General features: G+C 41.6%; 1 protein-coding gene across 2 annotated transcripts in view; it reads left to right on the top strand.

Annotated features, from left to right (window-relative positions):
* Znf398 (zinc finger protein 398) overlaps positions 1–21,066 on the top strand; it is a 29,531-nt gene extending 8,465 nt beyond the window's left edge. For both annotated transcript variants that reach the window (XM_029478935.2, XM_021164622.3), the window contains 4 exons: positions 8,612–8,738; positions 9,104–9,217; positions 12,309–12,422; positions 14,979–21,066. In XM_029478935.2, the coding sequence (XP_029334795.1) occupies positions 8,612–8,738; positions 9,104–9,217; positions 12,309–12,422; positions 14,979–16,135 (1,512 nt within the window). In that variant the 3' untranslated portion in view covers positions 16,136–21,066. The remainder of the gene's footprint in view (positions 1–8,611; positions 8,739–9,103; positions 9,218–12,308; positions 12,423–14,978) is intronic.
* The last annotated feature ends 5,264 nt before the right edge of the window (positions 21,067–26,330 follow it).

Here is a 26,330-nt window from a genome sequence, read left to right as displayed (position 1 = left end):
TAGCAGTTAAGTTAGTGAAATACCTAGAGAAATACATAACATTTAACTGTCTTAAATTCCAAAAGCATATATTAAAAAAATACAATTCCTTTCAGGTATTTCATTATGAAATTAAAATGTGTTTAGTTCTAATCAAAGCATACTGAAAATTTGGACTGAAAGATATGGTTCTGTTGGTAGAGTGTTTAACTCAATTGTACTAGGCCCTGCTTTTAATGAATGTCTTCTCCCTCCCTCCCTCCCTCCCTCCCTCCCTCCCTCCCTTCCTTCCTTCCTTCCTTCCTTCCTTTCTTTCTTTATTTTTAATGAGTGTATTTTTTGAAAATTACATTTTGTCACATGGGGCACATGCTTGCCATAGCCCATGAGTAGAGGTCAGGACACGACTTTCTCAGGTGTCAGTTCTCTCCTTCCACCTTGTTTTTAAGGCAGAGTCTCATTGTTTCTCTCAGTGCACTTTCATCTTGTTCCAGGAATCCATCTCAGAGTGTCAGGCTTGTCACAAACATCAGCACTTCACACGCTGCTCCATTTTCTTAGTCTTAAGTCTGTGAACATTTTAAGAGGTTAAAAAGATGCAGAGACTAAAAGGTTTAAGAATACCAGTGTTAAGATTGCAGTTGTTTCTAATATCATCATCATCATTATTTTGGGTACAGTTGTTTTGCCTGTATATATGTTTGTTCACTGTGCTTGGTGACTGTTGGGGACCAGAAGAAGGCATTAGATCCCCTGGAACTGGAGTTACAAATAACTGCAAGCTGCTATATAGTTGCTGGGAATCAAACTTAGATCCTCTGGAAGAGCAGCCAGTGCTCTTAACTACTGGGCTACCTCTTCCCCTTGCAGCTGTTTCTCTAAGGGCTCCAAGTCATAGCTCTTATGTCTTCTAGTAGAGATGTTCTTTTTCTACTAAATACGTTTACTGTATTCTCAAGTCTGAAAGTGTTGTGTATTTGTTACTCTTTTCTCTAGGACTTCTTGGTGTCCTTTTCTGACCTGGATTCATATTCTGGCTTCTCTTCAGATCTTAAATCTAATCTGGGTTCATTGCTTTCTTGACCTACTGTACGTGTCTTGTACTAGGACTACCTCTACTCATTCCTTTATGGCATGCAGTGTGTTCTAGCACCAGTGTACATCTTTACCCATTTGTTTCCTGGAGTACATCCTCAAATTTATTAAGAAAAAGCGCATAGGAGGCATACTTCATATAGGAAATCTCTTTAATTTAATGTGGGAGTGCCAAATACAGTATTATATACCTGTAATCCCAGTGCTTAGGAGATTGAGGCAGAAGGATTGCTGTGAGTACAAGAATGGCAAAACCATATCTACAAAATCCAAAACAGCAAAACACAAGGAAACAACAAAAATGCAGAGGAATAATAATTTAACATGAGATTCTTCTTTTAGCTAGTTCTATGATTTCTGTGAAAATACTTCTTCCTTAAGAGATTTTGAGACATTGTTTCATTCACTCTCTCTGTTTGGTTTATTGAAACAGGATTTTATTATATATCCTTGGCAGGCCTGCAATTCACTATATAGACCATCCTCAAACTCAGAGACTAAACCCAAATTCCATCTTTTTTAGAGTCATCCCACCTCTATTAGAAATCTGCTTGTAAAATGTCCTGTCTCTGTTACCAACTATGTATGATCATATGCCTTTTTAAAAACAGAAATCATACTTTAGTTTTGGTGCTTAGGGAGAACTTTGTATGTAGTGGATATTAAGAACACTTTGGGTGCCTGTAAGTAATGGTCTCTGTAGCCGCCTGCCGCCACACGAACTGGGTGGGAGGCCGGAGCTGTAAGGGGGGAAAGGTGAGAGAAGACAGATTTCTGATCAAGGCCCCAAAGTATCCCCTGCTTCTTGATGCTTTGTTGCCAAGTTGTTAGCACTTATCCGCCAGAGCTGTTGCACTAGGTCGCCAAGTCCACAGGTTGTCAGCTATCTCAGGAGTATCTCAGGAAGACAGGTTCAGCCTCTCAGCAGGTAGCAGCGTCTTGGAGCAGAGCAGCAGTGCAGCGGCAGGTGACAGAACAATAAAACCTTCTAGGTCTGAAGGCTCCATCCCAGGTGGTCTCACTCACAGTGGCAGCAAGGTCAGAACCAGCCTACTCAAGGCTGGGGGAGGCTACAGTCTCAAAGCGCAGAGCTCTAGAGGTCAATTCTTCATCTTCCAACATCTTTTCTATTATGTCAGATAATACTTGGCAGCTAAATAGATACCAGTATTTACTTAATGAAGTCAAGAATGGTGACATAGACCTGTAATCTCAATACTCAGGAGGCTGAGACACGAGGATCATGAATTTCAGGCCAACTTAAGATATACAGTGAGTTCCAGGCCAGCCAGGCTATATAATGAGACCTTATCTGAAATAATAAATAAAACAAATGGAACATTATTGAATAAGGAAGCTTTTTTTTTTGTTTGTTTTTTTTCGAGACAGGGTTTCTCTGTATAGCCCTGGCTGTCCTGGAACTCACTTTGTAGACCAGGCTGGCCTCCAACTCAGAAATCTGCCTGCCTCTGCCTCCCAAATGCTGGGATTAAAGGCATGTGCCACCACGCCCGGCCAGAATCTTGACACCAGTGACTCAATGTAGTTCAGAAGTGGAGTACCTCACCTAGCACATGTAAGAGCCTGAGGTCAGCAGTGGGTTTGTAATACAACAAAACCAAACCAAATCCAAAGACAGTAAAAAGTCCAGTGGTCTGGGCATGGTGACATCTACCTGTCATTCTAGCACTTGAGAGGTGAAGTTGGGGGTGGGGTTAGGGGCATGAGTTTAAAGCCAGTCTGGGCTGTATGAGATTCTGTCTCAATTACTAAGTAAATAAATAATAAAATAGAGTGGAATAACTTGTTAAGTCTTCTAGAAAGTAGAATGTCCAGAGGCTGAAGTGTCAGAATTAAGAGCTGAAAAAGAATTCTGCTGTTCAAATAGAAAATCCCCCAAAGAGGCTGGGCTTGGTGGCACAGGCCTAGAATCTAACACTTGGGAGGTAGAGACAGGAACATCGTCTTAAGCCCATCCTTGGCTACAAAGCAAGTTCTAGATTAGACTGGGCTACAAATATTCCATCTGTAAAAAACAATCCAAACAGTCCTTCAAAGACCATGAGAATAATGAGTTTGTTCTCTAATGTCTAAAAGTGTCAGCTAAATTATAGGCTAACTGCTTGGGAGAAAAACGCTACAAAACAGTATTGGAGTGTAGCTCAGCGGTACAGCATTTGTGTGGCACATATAAAGCCCTAGGGTTAACACCAGGTATCACAAGAAACAAAAGTTAGCAATGTCAGACAAAATATCCTTTAAGTCAGCCAGTAAACCATATAAAATTGGACAAGAATTCCATTGACTCATGAACTTTAAAAAAAAAAAAATCAAACTAGATACAAAAAAATGGAGGTAGCAAGATCTCAACATGAACTGGAAAGAGAGAAGAATAAGATTCAGGATGAACTGGATAGTCAAATAATGAAGGTCTCAAGTCAGCTAAGGAATACTATGCAGCCCTCTTAGTGGAAAGGTAGCTTAGGGCAGTTCTGTGCACCTGAGTTCAGGAGTCTGAGAGCAGCCTTAGCAGTACAGTAAAGCCTGCATTCCTGAAAGTAAAAACAGATCATGAATTAGTATGTAAAGTAAGTGCTACAGAAGAAGTTCATCAGAAATTGTGGCACTTAATTTTACAAATGAGAACAAATTTGAGGGCGGAGAGATGATTCAGGCGTTAAAGGCTAGGCATGCAACTAAAGATGTTAAGAGTCTGGTTCCTATCACTCAGGACTTCCTCTCCACCCTGCCCCCAAAAGGAAAAACAAAACTAGAATTTGAGAACAGATTAGTCATTTAGAGAAAATGAAAATGGAGCATGATGTATGGAAGCAATCTGAGAAAGATCAATGTGAAGAAAAATTGTTGATTTTAAAAATGGCATAAGAGTTAGCCAGAGCCGGGCGTGGTGGCGCACGCCTTTAATCCCAGCACTTAGGAGGCAGAGGCAGGCGGATCTCTGAGTTCGAGGCCAGCCTGGTCTACAGAGGGAGTTCCAGGACAGCTGGGCTACACAGAGAAACCCTGTCTCGAAAAACCAAAAAAAAAAAAAAAAAAAAAGTTAGCCAGAGAGGAACTTCAGAGTGTTAGTTAAACATCAACAAGTTGCAAACATTGAAATACAGAAAATGGAAAATGCATGGAAAATGGAAAAAAAAAAAAAAAAAGAAAAAGAAAATTCTGATCCAAAACAGCAAATAGGTGGTTTGTGGATTTAGGTGACATCTTTTTTTTAGTTAGAGAATGAACTGCTGAACTCAAACCAAATATTGAAGGAAACAGTGGAAGAGGAGGAAACAGGGATAATAAAATATAAGAAGCCAAACTGAGAACATGTAACCAGAAATCATAAAGATACCAAAAGAAAAACAGATACCATAGTTCAAAGAAAAGCACAGAATGCTTGCTTTCTTTACTTGCTGAATGAATGCCATCCGAGAAGAAACAGGTAGTCAAGCTGAAGACAAATTGCAGTGACTTGTAGTGGACTAGGAGAGAAAATCTTTTCATGAATACAAACTGTAGAGCCTCAAGGAAAAAGTGAAAGACACATAAAAAAGAACTAGAGGGCTGGTGAGATGACTCTGTGCTTAAGAGCACTGGCTGCAGGCTGGTGAGAAGCTCAGTGGGTAACCGACTGTTCTTCCAAAGGTCCGGAGTTCAAATCCCAGCAACCACATGGTGGCTCACAACCATCCCTTAACAAGATCTGACTCCCTCTTCTGGAGTGTCTGAAGACAGCTACAGTGTACTTACATATAGTAAATAAATAAATCTAAAAAAAAAAAGTTAAAAAAAAAAGAAATAGAAGCAGAATAATTAAAAAAAAAAAAAAAAAAAAGAGCACTGGCTGCTTCTCAGAGGACCCAAGGTAAAATCAGTTCCTAGCACCCACACAGTGTGACTCACAACCACCTGTGAATTCTGCTTCTGGATCTCGCACCCTCTTCTGGCCTCCAAAGGCACGTGTATTCATGTACACATACACATAAATAAATATAAATCTTTTAAAAAATTCAAAGCCAGGTGTTATGGTGCACTCTTATAATCCCAGAACTTGGGAGGCAGAGGCAGGCAGATCTCTATGAGTTCAAGGTCAGTCTGGTCTATATAGTGAGTTCCAGGACAGCCAGAGCTACATAGTGAGACCCTGTTTTGGGGAAGGAAAAATAAAAAAAGACAAAACATTGCATTTAAGACTATAAAGTTAGCAAATGGCTCATCCTGAATCTTCTTTTCCCTACGAGAATTCTGAGTAGAAAGCAGAAAGTAAGATAGAGGGGTAGGTCTTTGGAAGACATGCAAAGGAAAAGATTAGGCAAATGTACTCAAAAATCAAAATCCTAGGCAAGTGAATAGCAAATGCCTGGGATCTTAGTATTAGAGAGGATAATGAATGAGGATGGAGAATTAGACGCCAGCCTAAACTATATAGCTAGACACCGTTACAAAAATAATCCCAGATAGTCTTGAAAGGTACTTACTGAGCTCCTTCTGCATGCTCTTGAAAATGGCAAGAATTTCAGTGGCCGTGGGGACTGGTGCTGACATCAAAGCTTTTCTATTTCTAGATCTAGTAAATAAGAACAGAGGCAAAAACCTAATGGGAGTCCTTCCACTGCATCTTCACCCACTGAAGAAACTTGCTTTTGTACATGGGTTGACCAAGTACAACAATTATGTAAAACATGAAGTTGTATTGTCAAGTGACGAGATGTATTAAAGAAAATGTGAAGCTGAGCAGGGGTGGCGCACACCTTTAATCCAGCATTCAGGAGGCAGAGGCAGGTGAATCTCTGAGTTCAAGGCTAGCCTGGTCTACAGAGTGAGTTCTGGGACACAAGGGCTACATGAAAAGCCCTGTTCCTCCCCTACCTAAAAAAGATATGTGGTTGTTTGTTTGTTTGTTTGTTTGTTTTGAGATATTCACATGCAACAGGCTGACCTCCAAGTTATTAGATAGGAATGAGCTTGAACTTTCTGCTTCTACGTCCTTAGTGCTGGAATTACAAGACTGTACCACCATAACTGTTTTATGTAGTTCTGGGATTGAAACCGACGTTTTATACATGCTAGGTAAATATTCTACCGACTGAACCTACACCCTAGGCCAAGAGTATGCAAGCAAAGTGCAGTTACTATGTGGGTATGTGTTCATAAAACTAAGTGGTATCAGACATCAAAAGGTGACGGTTATGATTAAGACGACATTTTGAACCACATAACTCTTAGGAAAAGGAAAAGGAAGATTTTACGTAGTTACTAAAAGACAAAACAAATATGGAATAAAATTGATGTTTGTAAAAGCAACAGCAAGAAAGAATATGCAAAGCTTCAAAAAGACTTGGGATACATAGATTATAGTTTAATTTTAGTTCAATTTATGCTATTCTAAAATAGTCTTATTGGCTTTTAGTCATGAGGCATGGAATGTGTTTCAGGACTTTCCCTGTCCAGTCACATTAGGGCAGTGGGAGGGGAGGCTTGTGATTGGACAGAAGGGAGGCGGAGCAAGGAGTTGAGACACACAGAGAGAGGTCTTAAGAGGAGAGAGAACCAGAATGGAGGCTGGCGTGGTAGTATCAAAAGGTTAGAATAATTGGGTTAAAGTTCTATCATCATTTGGCTCTGAAATTATTGTTTTGGCATCTTATAAATTGTGTTATTATTGATATATAAATCTGATTGGCTAATTAAGCATTAAGAGTCTTGATTCTACCGGGTAATTAGGTGTTGAGATGGGTAACCAGGGGTGCATGGAGTGTTGCGTGAAAGCAAGAGGAACTCAGACCCATCTGAGAGATGCCCGGTGGGAGCCATGTGGCCTTGCAGGGCTGGTGAGTTGGCGGGTAGGGAGACAGAGCGAGTGAGATCACCTGGGGCTAGCTCTAGAGAGTTGTTGAGCATGGCCTGGCCCCACTGAGAGTTGGCAGATTCATTTTTTAAATATTTCCCACAACAGGAATGTCCTTGTCTTCCATATGCAGGAGAAACTGCATCAAGGGGAAATCTCCTTGGCAAAAGATTAGAAGAATTAGAGAAAGCACAAAACTAGAGAAATCAGATTTTTTTTAAATTTTATTTATTTATTATATGTAAGTTACACTGTAGCTGTCTTCAGACACTCCAGAATAGGGCATCAGATTTCATTATGGATGGTTGTGAGCCACCATGTGGTTACCATGTGGTTGCTGGGATTTGAACTCTGGACCTTTGGAAGAGCAGTCGGCACTCTTAACCACTGAGCCATCTCACCAGCCCCAGAAATCAGATATTTTAAAGAATGATGTTTTTGAGGAATGGCAGATCAAAACAGGTGACATGATAGTACAGCCTGAAGTTTTAATGTGTAGCACTGAGATGCTTTTACACTGTTTATAAAATAGCCAACTGGGCAGTGGTGGCTCATACCTTTAATTCCAGCATTTGAGAGGTAGAGGCAGGAGGATTTCTGAGTTCGAGGCCTTGTCTACAGAGTGATTTCCAGGACAGCCAGGGCTATACAGAGAAACCCTGTATCAAAAATCCAAAGGGGAAAAAAACAAAACCAAAAAACCCAGCCAAATGTGCTTCAGAAAGGTTTCTGGTTCATATTATTTTGTGTTTGCATCAGGGCTTTAGGGTTTTGTTATTAACAAGTGAAACATTAAAAGAAAGAGAATGACTCTTGGTAGGTCAACCATGCTTCCAAGTAGGCTCCACACCCAAGAATATTTGAGCAACACAAATTAGAAGTAATGGCTTTGAGAGAGGGGGATGGGGAGAGCAAACATACAAGTTGTGCATGTAGGATGGTAGGGATGGATCTGTGAGGAGTTGGGGGATAAATATGATTAAAATAGATTGTATAAAATTCTCAATTAATAAAAATAGTATTTAAAGACTCAAAGAACAGCATAAGCTATTTAAAGTTTTTGTGTTTTGTGAAGACAGGTTTTCTCTGTAGTCCTGATGTCCTGGAACTCACTCTGTAGACCAAGATGGCCTTGAACTCAGAGATCCTCCTGTCTCTGCCTCCCAAATTCTGGGATTAAAGGTGGATGCTGCATGCCTGGCTTAGAATATATTTTTAAAATTATATCTGTTTTGTGTGTGTGTGTGTGTGTGTATGTGTGTGGTGCACCACAGCACATGTGTAAAGGTACTAGGAGAAGGCACTTCTCTTACGTTACAAGGCTGGGTGGCAAGTGCTTTTACCCACTGAGCCATCTCACTGGCCCTAGAATACTTATTGACCTCCCTTTAGGTTGTAAGAATGAAGTAAAACAGCTAATGAATGGAGGAAGGGCTTTATTGGGTGACTTGGTGCCTGGGAGGGACTAGCTAACTGTGTGATTGTTATTGGGTGACTGGGTGCCTGGGAGGGACTAGCTAACTGTGTGATTGTTACTGGGTGACTGGGTGCCTGGGAGGGACTAGCTAACTGTGTGATTGTTACTGGGTGACTGGGTGCCTGGGAGGGACTAGCTAACTGTGTGATTGTTATTGGGTGCCTGGGTGCCTGGGAGGGACTAGCTAACTGTGATTGTTATTTTAGGTGCCTGTGGCCTTCGATGACGTCTCCATCTACTTTTCCACCCCAGAGTGGGAAAAATTAGAAGAATGGCAAAAGGAACTTTACAAGAATATCATGAAGGGCAACTACGAGTCTCTCATCTCCATGGGTGAGGCTGAGTGAGCACCTTTTGAATGAGGTGCCACAGTCCCATGAGGAATCAAACACTTTTCTTTTTTCCCCCAGTGTCCTCATTCTCAATATTCTCATACACTGCAGAATCTGGTTTCAAGCTGAAGAAGGACAGAACTAACTTATTATGTTCATTTCCTATACATTACATTTCTTTTACCTGCTTCCTTGAGTAGCTGTTGTAAATAGTTGGAAGTGGATAGATGGGAAGCAGTGATACAGGATCTAAAAGAAATTAATACCCCTGACTGTGGACCTCAAACATTCAGCTGCCTTGATGGCAGTTGTTGTCATACTCATTTATCTCTTTGTCATGCCTACTTTCCACTTTTCCTCTTCTAGATTATGCCATGAATCAACCTGATGTTTTATCTCAGATTCAACCAGAAGGAGAACACAGTACAGATGACCAGCCAAGGCCAGAAGCAAGTGAGATTCCTGCAGACCCCAGTGAAGGTAAATAAATGAAAGGGTTTATATACTTTTTAAAAAAGATATATTTATATGAAGACACTGTATCTGTCTTCAGACACAGCAGAAGAAGGCAATGGATCCCACCACAGATGGTTGTGAGCTACCATGTGGTTGATGGGATTGAACTCTGGACCACTGAACCATTCATTTCTCCGGCCCTGCTGCCATCGAACCATCTCTTTAGCCCTGGTTATATACTCTTTTAAGCTCCTTTTCTTGGTTAGAGAAGGGGACTCAACACAAAGAAAGCAAGGCTTAGAGCTATTCTATACTAAAGTATTTACACTTTGAGCGGACATTTAAATACTCGAGGGAGCTCTGAAATCACTCTGTCCTTCACGCATCAGTCCCTCATACAAGCTCGTGAAGTACTTACTGCACCACCGAGTGATAGCCCCTCCCTTTTGTTCTTTTAATGAATATATTTTCCTTTTTTGTATATATTTACTTTAGTACTTTTTTTTGCTGAAAATGATCAATGTTCTTGATTTTCTTTTTTTTGTTGTTGTGTTTGTTTGTTTGTTTGTTTGTTTGTTTGTTTTTCGAGACAGGGTTTCTCTGTATAGCCTAGGCTGTCCTAGAACTCACTTTGTAGACCAGGCTGGCCTCGAACTCAGAAATCCTGAGTGCTGGGATTAAAGGCGTGCGCCACCACGCCAGGCCCGGCTTGCTTTTCTTAATATTGTTTTTATTGTTTATAGTTTTAGCTTGCATTGGTGTTTATCAGCCTAGATATTTACCCACACTTGAGAATATGATTTATGTAGCTTGAACCGATCAATATGTAACATTAAAGAAAACAAACTCACGGGACTCAGTATACAGCCATACTTACAGCTAAGATTTATTAAAGCAAATGGATATGAAGCAACATCATCAAAAGATCCATGGAGGAAGCCAGAGTCCCTTCCCTGTGAAATCTCACAAGGCACATTTACTCCCACAGCAGTGAATGCGACAGCACATACCAAATGCTGTCACAGAGCCTCATTAGACACTCAGTGCCGAGGGTGAGTTATCACACAAGTATTCAAATTCCAGATTCCCAAAAGGAAAACAGGTCGCCAGAATAAAACAGACTCTTAGCAGTTAAGGTGTAGTAAGATATTCTTGTCATTTAGGGAAACTGTTGTGTGTATAAAAAACAACTGTCCAGATCCTTATAGATGCCAACAGTTCCTTCTCAGGAGGAATGGTTTTGGCTGTACTCCATTTTCCATCTCCTAACATAGGGAGGGAACCTTGGTTCCTTTCAGTGGAGAAGACTACTAACCACTTGTTCTAGTGTCATTTTTATTGCTATGGTAAGATGTCCTGACAAAACACAAGGTAGGGGAGAAAGCATTGATTTTTAACTTCAGTTTCAGCCAGTTTCCATCATTGTGGAGAGGGTGCAGCATAGAGCATGAAGTGGCTGGTCACATCACCATAGTCAAGAGTAGAAAGGAAGGAAAGAAGGAAGGCATGCAGACTCACATGATTGCTTTCTTATGCTCAGCTTGATTAATTAATTCACTTTATACAGTTCAATAATTAATTCACTTTATACAGTTCAACATGACCACTGGCTAAAAAATGTAGACATTGCCTCATTAAGACTTTTCCTAAGTTTTGTCAAACTGACAAGGCTAATGATCACACCTGGAAATCTTAAATATGAATCCAAAATATTAAAATGAAATCATGATGATTTTCTTTTTCTAAATGGTGTATTTTTGTAGCCTTGTCCACTGAAAAGATCTAAAAACAATAATAACTGATTTGCAATTAGCAGCCTTCCTAAGGACCAATAGGCATGTACCATTATATTGATCCTTATATTTACTTGTTAGGTGGCACAGGTCACTGTTTTCAGAACCTTGGGAGAGATGTAAATCCTCTTTAGGACTTAAGGATTCTTTTTGAAAGAACTCTGCCGTGTGTGTGTGTGTGTGTGTGTGTGTATGTATGTGTTCATCTTTCCTTTCCTCTCTTCTTCCTCCTCCTCCTCCACACAGTGAAATCAGAGATTCAACCCCTACAGGTTTTGCTCTAAGGTACACATTCTCACACAGATAAATAAAAGTGTATTGGTGCTGATGGGTGTAAAAGAGAAGGTCCTAAATGAATGAAATTTTATTTTATCAGAAATATAATTTTTTTAAGATTTATTTATTTTATTTATACGAGTACACTGTGGCTGTCTTCAGGCACACACACCAGAAGAGGGCATCGGATCCCATTACAGATGGTTGTGAGCCACCCTGTGGTTGCTAAGAATTGAACTCTGGACCTCTGGAAGAGCAGTCTGTGCTTTTAACCAACTGAGCCATCTCTCCAGCCCCAGAAATACGTTTTTTTTTAGCCCTGGCTATGCTGGAACTCACTCTGTAGACCAGGCTGGCCTTGAATTCAGAAATCCACCTGCCCCTGCCTCCCAAGTACTGGGATTAAAGGTGTGCGCCACCATGCCCAGCCAGAAATATGATTTTTATAATCATGTTTCACAGGCATGATAGCACAAGCTTGTCTTCTCAGCAATACAGGTAGAGCAGGGACAAGGGGATTAGGAATTCAGTGTCATCCTTGGCCACATAACAAGTCTGAGGCCAATTTGAGTTACATGAGATCATATCTCTAAAGGAAAAAGTAAAATAAAGAAGTAGCAGTAAACAGATGTGGGGGTGCATGCCTTTAATCCCAGCACTGCAGGAACAAAGGCGGGTGAATCTCTGTGAATTCAGGACCAGCTAGAGCTACATAACAAACACAAAAAAAGAAAAGAAGAAGAAAATTTTAAAGAATCAATAATGTTATGTTCAACAAATGAACATGGTTATATTACCTTTAAAGAGATGTATTTATTATTTTATGTGTATGAATGTTTTGCCTGCATGTATGTATGTGTACTACATGCCCAAGAAGGTCAGAAGAGGCTGTTGGAACTGCAATTAAAGATGGTTGTTTACTAGGAATGGAAACTAGGTTCTCTGCATGTTCGACGAGTGCCTTAACCATTGAACCAGCTCTCAGCACAATTTCACCATCTAATTCAAGTCCCTGAAGACCACTCTCTCTTTTTCTTCACAAATAGAGCCTGGCCTTTCAACCTCAGATATTCTGTCTTGGATTAAACAAGAGGAAGAACCTCAGGTTGGAGTCTCCCAGGAGTCTAAAGAGAGTGAGCTGTACAAAGGTACCTATGCTGGTGAGTAACAGAGAAAACAGAGATACTCAGATCCAGCTTATACAAGAAGAAACTAAAGAATGCAGCTAAAATGGTGCTAGAATGACAAGGAACAGAGAGGAAGAAAAGAAAGATATGGTTAGACAAATTAGGAGTGAAACCAAAAGGCCACCAGGATAAACTTTAAGTAGGAAAACACATTTAAAAATAAAAAAGAAACATTAATTTATTAGTGTGTGGGGAGGCACATACACAGATCAGAGAACAGCTTGTGGGAGTTGGTTCTCTTCTTCTACTATATGGGTCCTAGAAATTAAACACAGGTTGCCAGGCTTGATGGCAAGTGCATACCCACTGAGTCATCCCACCAGCCTAGAAAGCTTACTCTAAATTAGAACTGTTGGGGCTGGGTATATCAGTGAAGAAAGTGTGGTTGCAGACACAAAGCCCTGTGTTCAACCTCTAGCACTATATTTAAAAAAGAAAAACAAGATTGCCAGGGAAAGAATAATAAGTGTATATAAATGAATAAAGAATATGGGAGCTAGAAAAACAGAGCATTTGAAGATCACTTCAAATGGATAAATAGAGCAGAGCCAGGTGTGATGATGGCCTGTAATCCCAGTACTGAGGAGGCAGAAGCAGGATTACCTTGAAAGTTTGAGGCCAATCAGGGTTATACAGGAAGTATAGCCTCAGTCATCAACTGTTCAAAATAGAATAGCACAAAAATGGGGAGTGGTGTAGAGAGAAACAAGCAATAGAAATAAAAGTGTTAGAAGAGGGCAAATGGAAATATTATGAGCCCTCCCTCAAAAAAAAAAGGTAAAATAACACTAGGCAAAGAAACAAATGTTTCCTTCTATAATGAGATTTAGGGTCAACTGTGATTTACCTCTTGACTTATAGAAGAAAGTCTTGACCAATGAGGTGGCGTTAGTAGTGATAAAGGCACCTGCTGCCAAGCTTGACCATCTAAGTTTGATTTTCCAAGACTCATATGGTGGAAGGAGAGAACCAACTCCTACAAGTTGTCATCTGACCTCCACATTTGCAGTATGGGATGCACATGTTCCCCTCCCACAGGATAAATAATGTAATTTATAAAAAAGTGTAGACATAATGTTTTTTTGTACACTATTTAAAGTTTACCCTTGTGTTATTCAAATGCTGATTTCTCTGCCCTCATTTCTTGTTTCAATCCAAACATAGCTGTTATGTTTATTCGTAGAAGCACCTGTGTCAAGTTTGTATAGACATTGCTCCTCATTCATTCTCTGCCTTGCCAATAAAAGCCACCAAGCCAATACAGAGCATTAGAGAGAGAATGGGTGGGGCTTCTGGTTCTAGGAGGGGTGTAGAGAGAGAAAAGGGAAGGAGCCACGAGGAAAGTGGAGAAAACCATCAGGAGAAAGAGAGTGGAATCAAGTAAGGATGGAATTTTTCAAGTAAGATAGGAATATAATCTGGGAGGAAGCCTGAGTAGCTTGGAGGTATAGAATGGAGTAGTGATTGTTCAGTATTTGGCTCAAGGCAATTTTAATAAATCTTAGCCTCTTTGTGTGGCTATTGGGGAATTAGCTGGTTAAGAAATAAAGCCACCAGATTAATTCACTGCTTACATTTATCTTCAAGATAATTCCTTTTACAAAAGAAAATCTGAAGATCAAAAGGGATTCAATTGTTTATATAGCTTAATAGAATCTTGGGGGTGTTTGTTTGTTTTTAGTATGTTCTGTGCCTCTGTTTCTTAGATTCTGTGAAGTGCAGCTGAGAAATACCAGTTTCTGCTCTTTAGAACTTTTACACCACAGACATACATACCAATCTAGGCATGTCTGTTTTTAGGTGCCGGAGTACGTTACACAGATGACTTCAGACATTTGAGGTTTGGAAAAACATGTGTCAGTTTAAGTATTTAGATAATGTATAACCAAGGTTGTGAAAATCCAACCTGTAGTTTTAGTACTTGAGGAGTTCAAGGCTAGACTCAGCTATACAGTAAGTTGGAGGCTAAACTGAGTTGCAAAACCCCATCTCACCCCTTCCCTGACCCCAGTAAAAGAGTGTGAGGACAGAATGGGCCTAAAATATTGACTAATTTGATTTGACTATGATTTAGGAAGTCAGGGAGGGAGATGAGGAACACCCTGGAAAAAGGAGAACAGAATGACCAAAGATGCAGAGGTGGCAATATGTTCTTATTTCTGGGAAGATAGTCAGCCTACTTCACGGAAGGGTTTATCTCATAGAATGCAGACTAGGAGTAAAAAGTTGATTTTAGGCCCTGACACAAGAGCAACAGAGAAGGTTGTTGAATAGAGGTGAAACATAAAGAGAATAATGTGGGGAGGATTGCTGCCAAAGCTACCCCTTCCCAAAATGGAGCATCAACGTACAGTCTTATGTTTGTCATGATTTGTCACACAGCCTACGGTGCCTTATTAGTAATGAGAGCCCTTCCAAGCTTATCTGAACAGTTAGATACTTAAAGCCACCTGCAAGAGCCAGACAGGAATGTGAGAGGTAATGGTGAGATGGCTGTTGACAGATGTAACTCTGAGTCCCTTCTTTCAGATGAAGAACTTGTCATTAAAGCTGAAGACCTTGCTAGAGCTTCCTTGTGTCCTGAAGTTCCAGTAGCCTTCTCTGCTCCACCACCAGCAGCAGCCAAGGATGCATTTTCAGATATAGCTTTCAAAAGCCAGCAGTGTACACCCATGGCACCTTTTGCACGAACGGCCACTGACCTGCCTGAAGCTTCAGAGGGACAAGTGACTTTTACTCAGTTAGGAAGTTACCCACTCCCACCTCCAGTTGGAGAGCAGGTTTTCTCATGCCACCATTGTGGCAAGAGTCTCAGTCAAGACATGTTAATGACACATCAGTGTGGCCATGCTGCTGAACACCCCTTAACCTGTGCCCAGTGTCCTAAGCACTTCACCCCACAAGCAGATGTTGGTAGCACCTCCCAGGATCATGCCAATGAAACACCTCCCACCTGCCCTCACTGCGCCCGGACATTCACTCACCCCTCACGACTCACATACCACCTTCGAGTACACAACAGCACTGAGCGCCCTTTCCTCTGTCCTGATTGTCCCAAGCGCTTCGCTGACCAGGCTCGACTCACCAGCCATCGGCGAGCTCATGCTACTGAGAGGCCCTTCCGTTGCCCACAGTGTGGTCGTAGCTTCAGCCTTAAGATCAGTCTCCTGCTTCATCAGAGGGGACATGCCCAGGAGCGCCCCTTCTCCTGTCCTCAGTGTGGCATTGACTTCAATGGCCACTCTGCGTTGATTCGTCACCAGATGATCCACACAGGCGAGCGTCCCTACCCGTGCACAGACTGTAGCAAGAGCTTCATGCGTAAGGAACACTTGCTAAACCACCGGAGGCTGCACACAGGTGAGCGGCCTTTCCAGTGTCCGCACTGCGGCAAGAGCTTCATCCGCAAGCACCACCTCATGAAGCACCAGCGCATCCACACAGGCGAGCGGCCCTACCCCTGTGCAGTGTGCGGAAGGAGCTTCCGCTACAAGCAGACGCTCAAGGACCACCTACGGACCGGTCACAGTGGAGGCTGTGCGGGTGATAGGGACCCTTCCGTACAGCCACCAGACCCACCTGGTCCACTCTTAACTGCCCTGGAAACCTCTGGCCTAGGTGTTAGCACTGAAGGTCTAGAGTCTAGTCAGTGGTATGGGGAAGGGAGTGGAGGGGTGGTTTTATAGATCTGAGGCTTGTTGGTTATTTATGTTCACAGTAGAGCAGAAAGTCCAGGAGAGAGCCCACAAGTTCCGAAACCTATAGTAATTATATCTGTTACATAAAGGAATTTGAGATCCACACTCAACTAGAGACATGCTTGTGCTTTGGAAATCCACAGCAGTACAAGAATACCGTATTTTGAAAACTGGGAGAGAATCCAGCACCCCTGACTTGTCAGATACCACAAAAGCAGAGTTACAAAGCAAGATATGGCTTCTGATCATCCTGTCAGAGAGGCAGAGTGAGAGCAGACTGCCTCTAGGTAGAGACAGGTGTATGGGAAGAGCCCCAAACCTTGAAGCCATCAGGAGGCATGAGGATGCTCAGAGCCTTTCTCTAATTGCTCAGTGATTGTTGGGAGAATGTGCTTTAGCCACTTGTTATGTTGCCATGTGTCTGAAGCCAGCTGAGTTCTGCTCATATCAGTGTAGTCACCTTTCCCTGAAACGTGATGACTGAGGCTGCATTCCTAGGCCTAGATTCTGTCTGCTAACGCGTCTTGTTTAATGTTGGTGAACAAGAACTCCGACTTGGATAGCTTATTTAAGGGGACAGTTCCTAGCGTTTACTAGCTTATTTTGAAATATTCAGACTCTTGTGGCCGTTGTTAAAAGAGTAGAGAACTTCACCACAACTCTGGTTAGGAAATTACGAAGAGAGTTTTCTCTCCAAGTTTAGGAGAGAAAGAGCCCAGAGATCTCAGGCACAACAGGGATCAATCATCACATGGCCTAAAAAACTATATCAACTCATTCCTTATCTTTTCCAAGCCAGTGATCTTGTTTTTCCATTTCTGGTGTTTGATTCTCTTTTTCTTTCCTTTGAGATTGGGCCTCACTGTGTATCCTGGCCTGGAACTTTGCTTTGTAGACCAGGCTGGCATTGAACTTACAGGGATCTGCCTGCCTCTGCCTCATGTTCTGGATGCACCACATTTCCGAACCCCATTTTCTTTATGGTCCTCAGCAGCAAAGATCACAGCACTTTGTCAAGGCATCAAGCACTTCAGAAAGTACCACTGAACTCAGGGCTTTTGTTCATTGGTAGTGTAATGCTCTTAAGGAAAGAATTTCTACCTTGTCTGCCCCTGCCTCACCGGCAGTGAACAGACAAGAGACCTCTCTCGGCTACCAAGAGCTAAGTATCGTATCTATCTTACCTGTTGTGCTATTTTTTTCAGACAGGGTTTCACTGTGGGGTCCTGGCTGGCCTGGAACTCAGAGATCTGCCTATCCCTGCATCTAGAGTGCTACGATTAAAAGCATGCTGTCATGCCCAGCCACCTGTTGTACTTTGAAGGGTCATGGCTACCTTATGTTCTTTTCTTGGGCTTGCTTAGTCATCAGAGAGCCTCTGAACCTAGTTCCATCCCTAAGTTGCAGCCAGATGTGTATCTTCTCTTTTCAACTCTCACGTTTTTATCACCAAAATGAGGCTGTTGAAAGAAAAGGTAAGCCTCTAGAAATCTTAGAAAGAAAAATCTTGTGATACAGTTCTCTGCCAAAATCCTGTCCTTCCTTTGGCTTCTGACCAGACAAATCCAAATGAGACAGGAAAACCAAAGCAGAAACTTATGTAGAAACTTGGTGGAAATTAGCTTGCCTTGTTGTTCTGCTCTTAGTGGGTCCAGAAGTAGACAGAGAATGTAGAAGCCAACATTTGGGACAGAAAGCTTTTGTTCCCACACCCCCTGTTTACCTCAGAGTCTGCTGTGATGTCTAGAATGAGATCTGGCACTGCTTAGACGTGACACTTTCTGGATAGAAAGGGGATGCTTTCCCCTTATTACTGGGCTCAACCTTCAATCTGTATAGCTAATGTAACCACAGTATGAGATGGTGTTTGCCTCATGAATGTGCTCCTGGCAAAGTTCTGTCTAAAGATGTTGGTCCTCAGGATAATCACACACATAAAACTGTTTTGTGATATTAATAACACCAAGGATCCTGGGAGACACAAGAAGTAAGTGTGAGACCTAGTCTGCTGTCATAACTTTCAGCCTGTAAGCAGTGGAAGTCCCATGGATGATACCAGATGATGGTAGACCCATAGTATATTGAGATCAATTGCCAAATCCCCCAAATCAGGTTTCCAGGTTCTTTAATGACCCTTAAAGACTTGAATGTGAGATCTGCACCTGAAAAAGAGTCAAAGCATCATCCACAGGGTGAGGGAAGCATTTGCTAGAGCTGAGGAAGAGATGCCTACTGAACCTGTGATGTAGAGCTAGATAACATCTAAAATTCATCTGAACCCAACAGACTTACCAAATATACATAGTTAATAGTTGGAGGCCTGTGTGCATGACTGCTGCAGATGCATCCTAATGTCTAATCTGTAAGGAGCCATAGTCAGCGGGGATCTAAACTGGCCAAAAGTGAATTATAGTTCAAATAACAACTGAACGAGAGCCATAAGAGCAGCTGGGTGATGGTGCTGCACACCTTTAATGCCAGCACTCAGAGGAGGCAGAAGCAGGAGGATCTCTGAGCTTAAGCCCAGCCTGGTGTATAGAGGGAGTTCCAGGACAGCCAGGGATACACAGAGAAACCTGTCTTGAAAAGCAAAAACAAAAGCCATAAAACCAAATAAAAGGGAATATGCAGGGCTAGCCCAAAAACAAACAGCATAAACATGTGGGATCCTAATCTCTAGTCTGGCTAAGAGCAAGGACTTCAGCCAATCTTCTATCAAGTAGGCCCCATTTGTCAAAGATTCAGAAGTGGTTCATTGGAAACTCTACCATCTAATAAAAGTTTTCAGCAAATAGAATCTCTTTGCCACCTGGTGCCTTGAGAGAAACTATACATTTAATCCTGTAATTAAGAGGCACCTGTAGCCTGGTACTCATGACCAGTCCCTGTAGAGAAGAAACCCCAAAAGAGTCCTATTCATCTGCCCCCTATATGGTGGCACAAAAACTTCCTCAGAGTGTATTCAGGAGTTGGCACCAACCAGGTTTACTGCTCGATAGATTTTTTTTTTTTTTTTGGATTGTGGACATTGGATGAGCCTCAGGTTCAGCCACATATATGAAAATAAATGTAAGTTGGTTAATTGTTTAGAAAGATGAAATATAATTGATCCCTTCCTACTGGGTATTTGATAATAGAAACACCTTAGTCATGAACTCTAGAGAGAGCCACATTCTGCATTACTTCCCTCATTAATAAACTATAAAGTTTCTGGTAGGGACTCCACTAGGCTTCTCTTGAGACGATACTTAGCCAGGCTCTGTGGCTTATGAAACGATAGCAAAGTCTATTTCAGTCCCAAAAAGTCTCCCTGAAAAAAAAAGTACCTAAGTTTCTTTATTTCAATGGGATGGAAGACCCAAGTTTATGTCATAATTCTTGAGAGAGACAGGGCATTCCTTCCCTCCTCATATGCTTCAGCTTCTTGGACAACAAAGCAGCCTCTGCGGTTGCCTGAGTAGCAAGGAGACATTTCAGATGATCTGATGTTTTTATGTACATACATGTCTGTTTGAATTGATATTTTTGACTCTTCATTCTGGTTCTTGTAGCAAAGAGTCAGTCTCTTATCATATGGGGTATATACAACAGGCTGTTCTTTTTTCAAGTTTCAGGCTTCTGTAAACAATATATTTGGGAGTTCAAAATTAGGGACTGGAGTGATAACTCAGTCAAGTGCTTGCCATGCAAGCATGAGCACCCGAGTCTAATCTGTAGAACCTGTTTCAAAAAAAAAAAAAAAAAAAAAAAAAGCCAGGACTGATGCCCTAGGCCTGAATCTCAGCACTGGGGAGGCTCTTGCTGGCCTGTCAGCCTAGCCCAATTGGTAAGCCACAGGTCAGTGAGAGACCCTGTCTCAAAGATTGAAGTCAGTAGCTCCTGAGCAGTAACTCCCAAAGTCCTCTGGTCTCCACATGAAAGTGAACACACACACAGCTCAGATTGATTGTGGGGCGGGGTTACGGCAGGAGAAGGAAGTTAATGCATTAGTGCAGTATTAATGGCTAAGAACAGGGCTTCTGATGCCAGACCTAGATTCAAGTCTCAAGTAATATTATTTTACCTTCTGAAAGGTAAGTTTTGTGTATGAGGCATCTCAGAGGTATTAGAGCTTAAAAACCTGTAGCACAGTTTAAAGAACCAGTGTGAAAGGTAATCGCACAGCCAGGCTGAACTGGAAGTGGCAAGTGTTGAGAACCAAGGTTTGGCCAAGTGTGATGGCTCACACCTGTGACTTTGGTACTTGAGAAGCTGGGACAGGAGGATGGCAGAGAATTAAAGGCCAATCGAGCCTACATAGGAAAACCTTGTTTTTAAAAGTGGGAGGAAATGAGGAGCCAAAGAGATGGCTCAGTGCTAAGAACACTTGCTGCTCTTGTCAGAACCTGTATTCAGTTCCCAGCACCCACATGGATATTTAAGGGGTCAGGTGCTCTCCTCCAGCCTCCACGGCCACTAGGCATGCATGTGGTACACATACATACATGTAGACAAATCACCCATACACATACAAACAAAATCTTTATTAAAAAAACCCAACTGTTTCACAGAAATACATGGCTGCTAGCATCTTTGCATATATTTAGAATGATCTCTTACCGATTTCTTTCTACACCTACCAGCCCCCATAAGTTTCTGTTGCCACAACCCCATATAGTTCTGATTATCTCTTGATTTTTCTTTCTTCTCCTACTTCTCTTTTAAGTTTTTTAGATTTTATGTGTCAGTATCTTGCTTACATGTATGTATGTACACCATATACATGCCTGGTGCCTGCAGAGGTCTGAGAGGGTTTTAGATCCTGTAGAATTGGAATTATGAATGGCTGAGTCACCACGTGGGTGCTGGAAATTGAACCTGGGTCCTCTGTAAGAGCAGCAAGTGGTCTAAGCTACTGAATTAAAAATTTTTTTTGGTTATTTTTGTTTGTTTGTTTTTTCAAGACAAGGTCTACTAAGTAGCTCTAATAGTCCTGGAACTCATTCTGTGGAGCAGGTTGGCCTTGAACACACAGAAATCTGAATGCTTCTGTCTCCCAAGTGCTGGAATTAAAGCTGTGTACCACAATATCTAGTTTAAAACAAAAAATTTTTTTAAAAAAATCTCTTTTATATTACATTCTAAACGCAGTTCCTCCTACCTCCTATCCTGCCAGTAGCCTTCCTGCTCTCCCCCTTCCCCCATTTACTCTTCCATTTCTCTTCAGAAAAGGGCAGGCCTCCCACGAATAACATGGCATATCAAGTTACAGTACAACTAAACCCCACCTCTTGTATTAAGACTGGAAGAAGAACCCAGTCAAAGAGTGAGAAGACAGCCCCTGTTTCTATTGTTAGGAGTCCCACAAGAAGACCAGGAACACAACTAACATATGCAGAGGGCCTAGGTTGGACCCATGCAGGCTTCCTGACTATCAGTTCAATCTCTGAGCCCAGGTTAGTTAGTTCTGTGGGTAAAACAAATAATTTTTTAAAATATCCTTTTAAATATTTCTAAGTTTTCTTAATTTAGATTCTGTTTGGGAATTCTAGCCCAGCTCCTCTTCCCATGCACATCTTACTTCAGTCAGCTGCAGTCAGCAGTAAAATTCCTCGGGCCTCTGCACCAGGGCCTGTGGACTTGCTGTTCAGGAATGGAGACAAGACAGTATTTTAGTGCTGCCAGAAAGTGCAGATTCTGTTTAATGTCTACCAAGGTTTCTTCTATGTCACAAGCACTATCATAAGGCCAAAGCTTAGTACCCTTGTTCAAAGAACTCGGAAGATGCTGCTTATCTCGTAAAAGAAGTCACTTGTCACTTCAAGTCAAGGGATGGAGAACTGATATTCTTTTCTGACCCTGCTCCCATTTTTGTTTGTTTGTTTATTGAAAACAGAGTCTTACTTGTGTAACCAAGGTTGCCTCAAACTCACAATTTTGTCACTGCTTCCTTAGTGATGGAATTACAGATGTGTTTCCCCACCTGACACCACCTCCTTTTTTTTTTTTTTTTGCTTTTCTTGAGACAGGGTTTCATGGATCCCAGGTTGACTGCAAACATGGTATATAGCCTAGATTACTTCGAACTTCTGACCCTTCTGCCTCTCCTTGGTTTTATGGAGTACTAGGGATCAAACCCAGTGCTTTGTACATGTTAGGCAAACTCTACCAATTTAGCTACATCCCAAGCCTTTTCTTTTAAAGAATTGACCACAGTCATAGACATATGATGGCTTTAGTCACCTTGATCAATTAAATGTCCCTCCATATCATGTCTAAGACCATCAAGGAAGGCAGATAATGCAGCCTCATCAGAACAGCCTCAAGAACAGAGCATTCCTAGGTCCTCAAGTTAGTCAAGTTACATTCCAAATAAAGGGCTTATTGAAACATCAATGAACTATGTGGGTGTGTGCTTATTAGCAAAGCAGTATCTATAGTAAAATCTTGAAATTGTCCTAAATTAATGGGGCTGGATACATCTCTTTAGTAGTTGAAGGCACTTGTTGCTCTTGTAGAGGACCTGAGTTTTGCTTAGCAGTCGTGTTGGGAGCTCACAACTGCCTGTAACAATAGCTCCAGGGTTACAACTTTTGCAAGCAAACTTTTTTAGTTGGTTGGTTTTGTTTTGTTTTGTTTTTCAAAACAACTTTTCTCTTCAGTAGCCCTGGCTATCCTGAAACTCACTGTGTAGACTAGTCTGGCTTCAAATTCGGACACCCTCTTGACTGATGTTTCCACCACCACCACCCAGCAAGAAAACTTTTTAAAAGACAGTCTCATTAGTCCTGCATGGTCTTGAACTTGACATATAGCGAAGGATGACCTTGAACTCCTGATCTTCCTGTCTTCACTTCCCAAGTGCTGGGATTATAGGCCCTTACTATACATTATATACCTCATATATCATTCATAAATATAAGTGAATGTATGGAGAATAACAGGTCAGAAAGGTGGCAGGTACATTCCTGGAGACTTGGTTTGTTTGTTTGTTTGTTTGTTTGTTTGTTTCAAGACATGGTTTCTCTGTGTAGCCTTGGCTGTCCTGGAACTCACTCTGTAGACCAGGCTGGCTTCGAACTCAGAAATCCGCCTGCCTCTGCCTCCTGAGTGCTGGGATTAAAGTCGTGCGCCACCAAGCCTGGCTGGAGACTTGGTTTTGACTAAACCAAACAATTCAAAATTAAGTATGTTCATGAGCTAGTTAGCCAATTAGTTCTTGGCTACTAGTTTATAACTTAAAAATTAAAAATAGCACAAGAATTCCAATACTTACTAATCAACGTCAGTGATAAACAGGATAAACAGTTATCAAGGATAATTAAACCATCCTTATGTTACTGGCCTATAGGATTTAGGATTATGGTCTTGTGAGGTAAGGACAAGGAGATGTACAAATGACTATTGCACTAGTTTGTTCTTGGCAGAACAAGAGAATGACCTGGGGGCCTTAGGAGAGATGTAAAAGCCAGGGCCCATTCTAGAATGGTTTCATTGCTATGACAGAGAATGGATTTTTTTCAAGTTCTTTCCAGTGATTGCCGAGTATCCATGAGAATTAGAAGATGGCGGAACAAGAAAGTTAGTTATTGAACTGAAATTGCCTGAGTTAGCCTGCTTTCCTGAAGCAGAGAGTGGGGATGGGAGAATAATAAAGGGTCTTTGACTCCATAGTGAGAAGCCATGATGTGATTCCAGCCACACACATTCCAGCAGAAGAAAGTGGCCCTTGTTTCTTAATCCCACTGGCCACATTGGTAGTGCATAGCCTTTTTTGGATTGCTAATTTGAGTTTGGTGTTGTTTTTTGACACGGCCTCAAGGCTAGCCTTGAGCTCTTGATCTTCCTGCCTCAGCTTCCAGAGTGCTGAGATTATAGGCATGTAAGATCACGTGTGAAGAGCCTACTGGTTAAGTTAGGCGGGGCAATATCAAGATAGACATGTTATCCTCTTTACTTAGCTAAGAGTAAGCCTAGACATTTATTTTATCAAATAAATCTCCACCTGTCTCTGTATGCAGAGTGCTGGGAACAAAGGCATGCACCCCCACATTGGCAAAGGGGTGAGAGTAACTGCCTTTCCTGAGTGCCTACTATATGCCAGACATTAATTTATAAGTTTTCAATACTAAAGTAGACTAACATACCCCTATTTATATATAATATGGGAGGTTTAGAGAGATTTGAGAAAAGGTAGATAAATGTTCTGAAATGTATGAGACCCCTCTCTTGTCCTCTCCTGCATCCATCATTTCAAATACACTGTCCAGAGCACAAGCTGTAGAATTTTTAGGAGAGACAATGGAAAACAGTCAATGCCACCCGACAGGTCAAGGGCCAGGCCTGAATCTATCTCTTGTAAAGAGTGTACATTAGCTATGATAGTTTAACTAGTTGTCCATTTTGCTCCTCAGGGAGCTCATAGCCAGTGATTGGAGTATCTCAGCCTCCTCAGTCCCTTGGTCATTGGAGCACCTGATATAGGGACCATAACCAATGTAGCACCAGCAGCACCCATATTATACCCTTTTTTTTCTTCCAGAAGTATACCTTAGCCACCCCATACCCTTCTGCTTGTATAGGTTTCTGTGCCCTGTAGTTAGTAGGCTTAGTGGTTATAAAATAATGCTAATATGGTGAAAATGTGCATTTGAGCCTGCTTAAGTTGAAATGTTTGTTATTGTTGTTGTTGTTTTTGCTTTTGTTTTTGTTTTTTTTTTTCAAGACAGGGTTTCTCTGTATACCCTGACTGTCCTGGAACTTACTTTGTAGACCAGGCTGGCCTTGAACTCAGAAATCCCCGTGACTCTGCCTCCCAAGTGCTGGGATTAAAGGCATGTGCCACCATTGCCCCATTTAAGTTGAGTTTTTTTTTTGTTCATATAATACTGTGAACTAGACCCCCAACCTAAGCCGAGTCTCTGCTACACAGTAACGGTGTGAATGACTGTGTGAAAGTCCACCTGCGAGGAAACTGGATTAGACACACTGTGTTGATGTCTTTCTGTGTAAAAAGGAACATTGATATGACTCACTACATACTTAAGAAGGGACATAGTATTCATTTTATCCTGAGGACATAGCTTAAACACTTGGGACTAACTTAGTCCTCTGTTTCTCATCTCTAGAAAAGAGAATATAGAGTTGATATCCCATAGGTCAGAAAATGTCTTCTCAGATGTGGGTTGCCAGTAGAAAAGCATTTGCCTGGAGCTTCCCAGGCTGGGCTTATTCGGTTCCTCTACTAATAGTGGACATGAGATATATGCACTCACATGCATGCACAACCTGTAACCAGGAAACAGGGGAAAAAAATCACTGACTTCTGGAGCATAACCTTCATAGAGGATAATATGAGTCTATGAAATACTCATTTATATATCCTGGAAGCACACCTAACAAAGCACTCGATAACTGTCCTTCTGAAGATAGCCCCTCTGGCACCCCACCCTTCCCCGTAGCTTCATATTGTTCTCAATTTTAAGTGTAGTAGATCTCATGGCTTTCACCAGGTCTGACTTTCTGACTTTCCACAAGGTGATAAGCCTTAGAGAGCTCAGTCCAGACAAGATAAGGACTGGTCATTTAGGAAGACAAAGTGGATAATATGCTACAGATAACTACCCTTTTTTTTTTTTTTTTTTTTAAGACTGGCCTGGAACTAACTATGGAGACCAGGCTGGCCCTAAACTCCACCTACCTCTACCTCTCAAGTGCTAGGAATAAAAAGTGTGCACACCACATCTAGCAAAAGGGTTAGTAGTATCTGGGAGCCTACTATGTGCTAGGCATTAGTTCCTAATTTTTCAACATTAAAATAAGACAAACATAACACCCCACCCTGTTTATATACAACATAGGAGGTTCAGAGACAGTAAATGTTAAAAAAAAAAAAAAATCACAGCCAGTGGCAATGTTGCAATTTAAACCGAAGAAGAGTATGCAAACCGCAAAAAAAAAAAAAAAAAAAAAAACACCTTATGCCTAAGCAAAAGCTGACACATAGTAGGTGTTCAGAAAATATCTGGGTAAAATTTTTACAAGGGTGAGGCACCATTTTCTCCTGGGATGTCCAATGAATTCCTAGAAGTAACAGAAAGCAAGCCCCACTGTCCAGGCCCCAGCATAGCTTGGGACGTGAAGATCGACCACCCCAGCCAGACCTAGAGGCCGGCGGTCGCCGTCAGATTTCTTTGGGGGAGGC

The sequence above is a fragment of the Mus caroli genome, unplaced genomic scaffold (assembly GCF_978045245.1).
Source record: "Mus caroli unplaced genomic scaffold, Mus_caroli_1 scaffold_7, whole genome shotgun sequence".
NCBI classification, from domain to species: Eukaryota; Metazoa; Chordata; class Mammalia; order Rodentia; family Muridae; genus Mus; species Mus caroli.
This window is presented reverse-complemented; position numbering and strand designations above follow the sequence as displayed.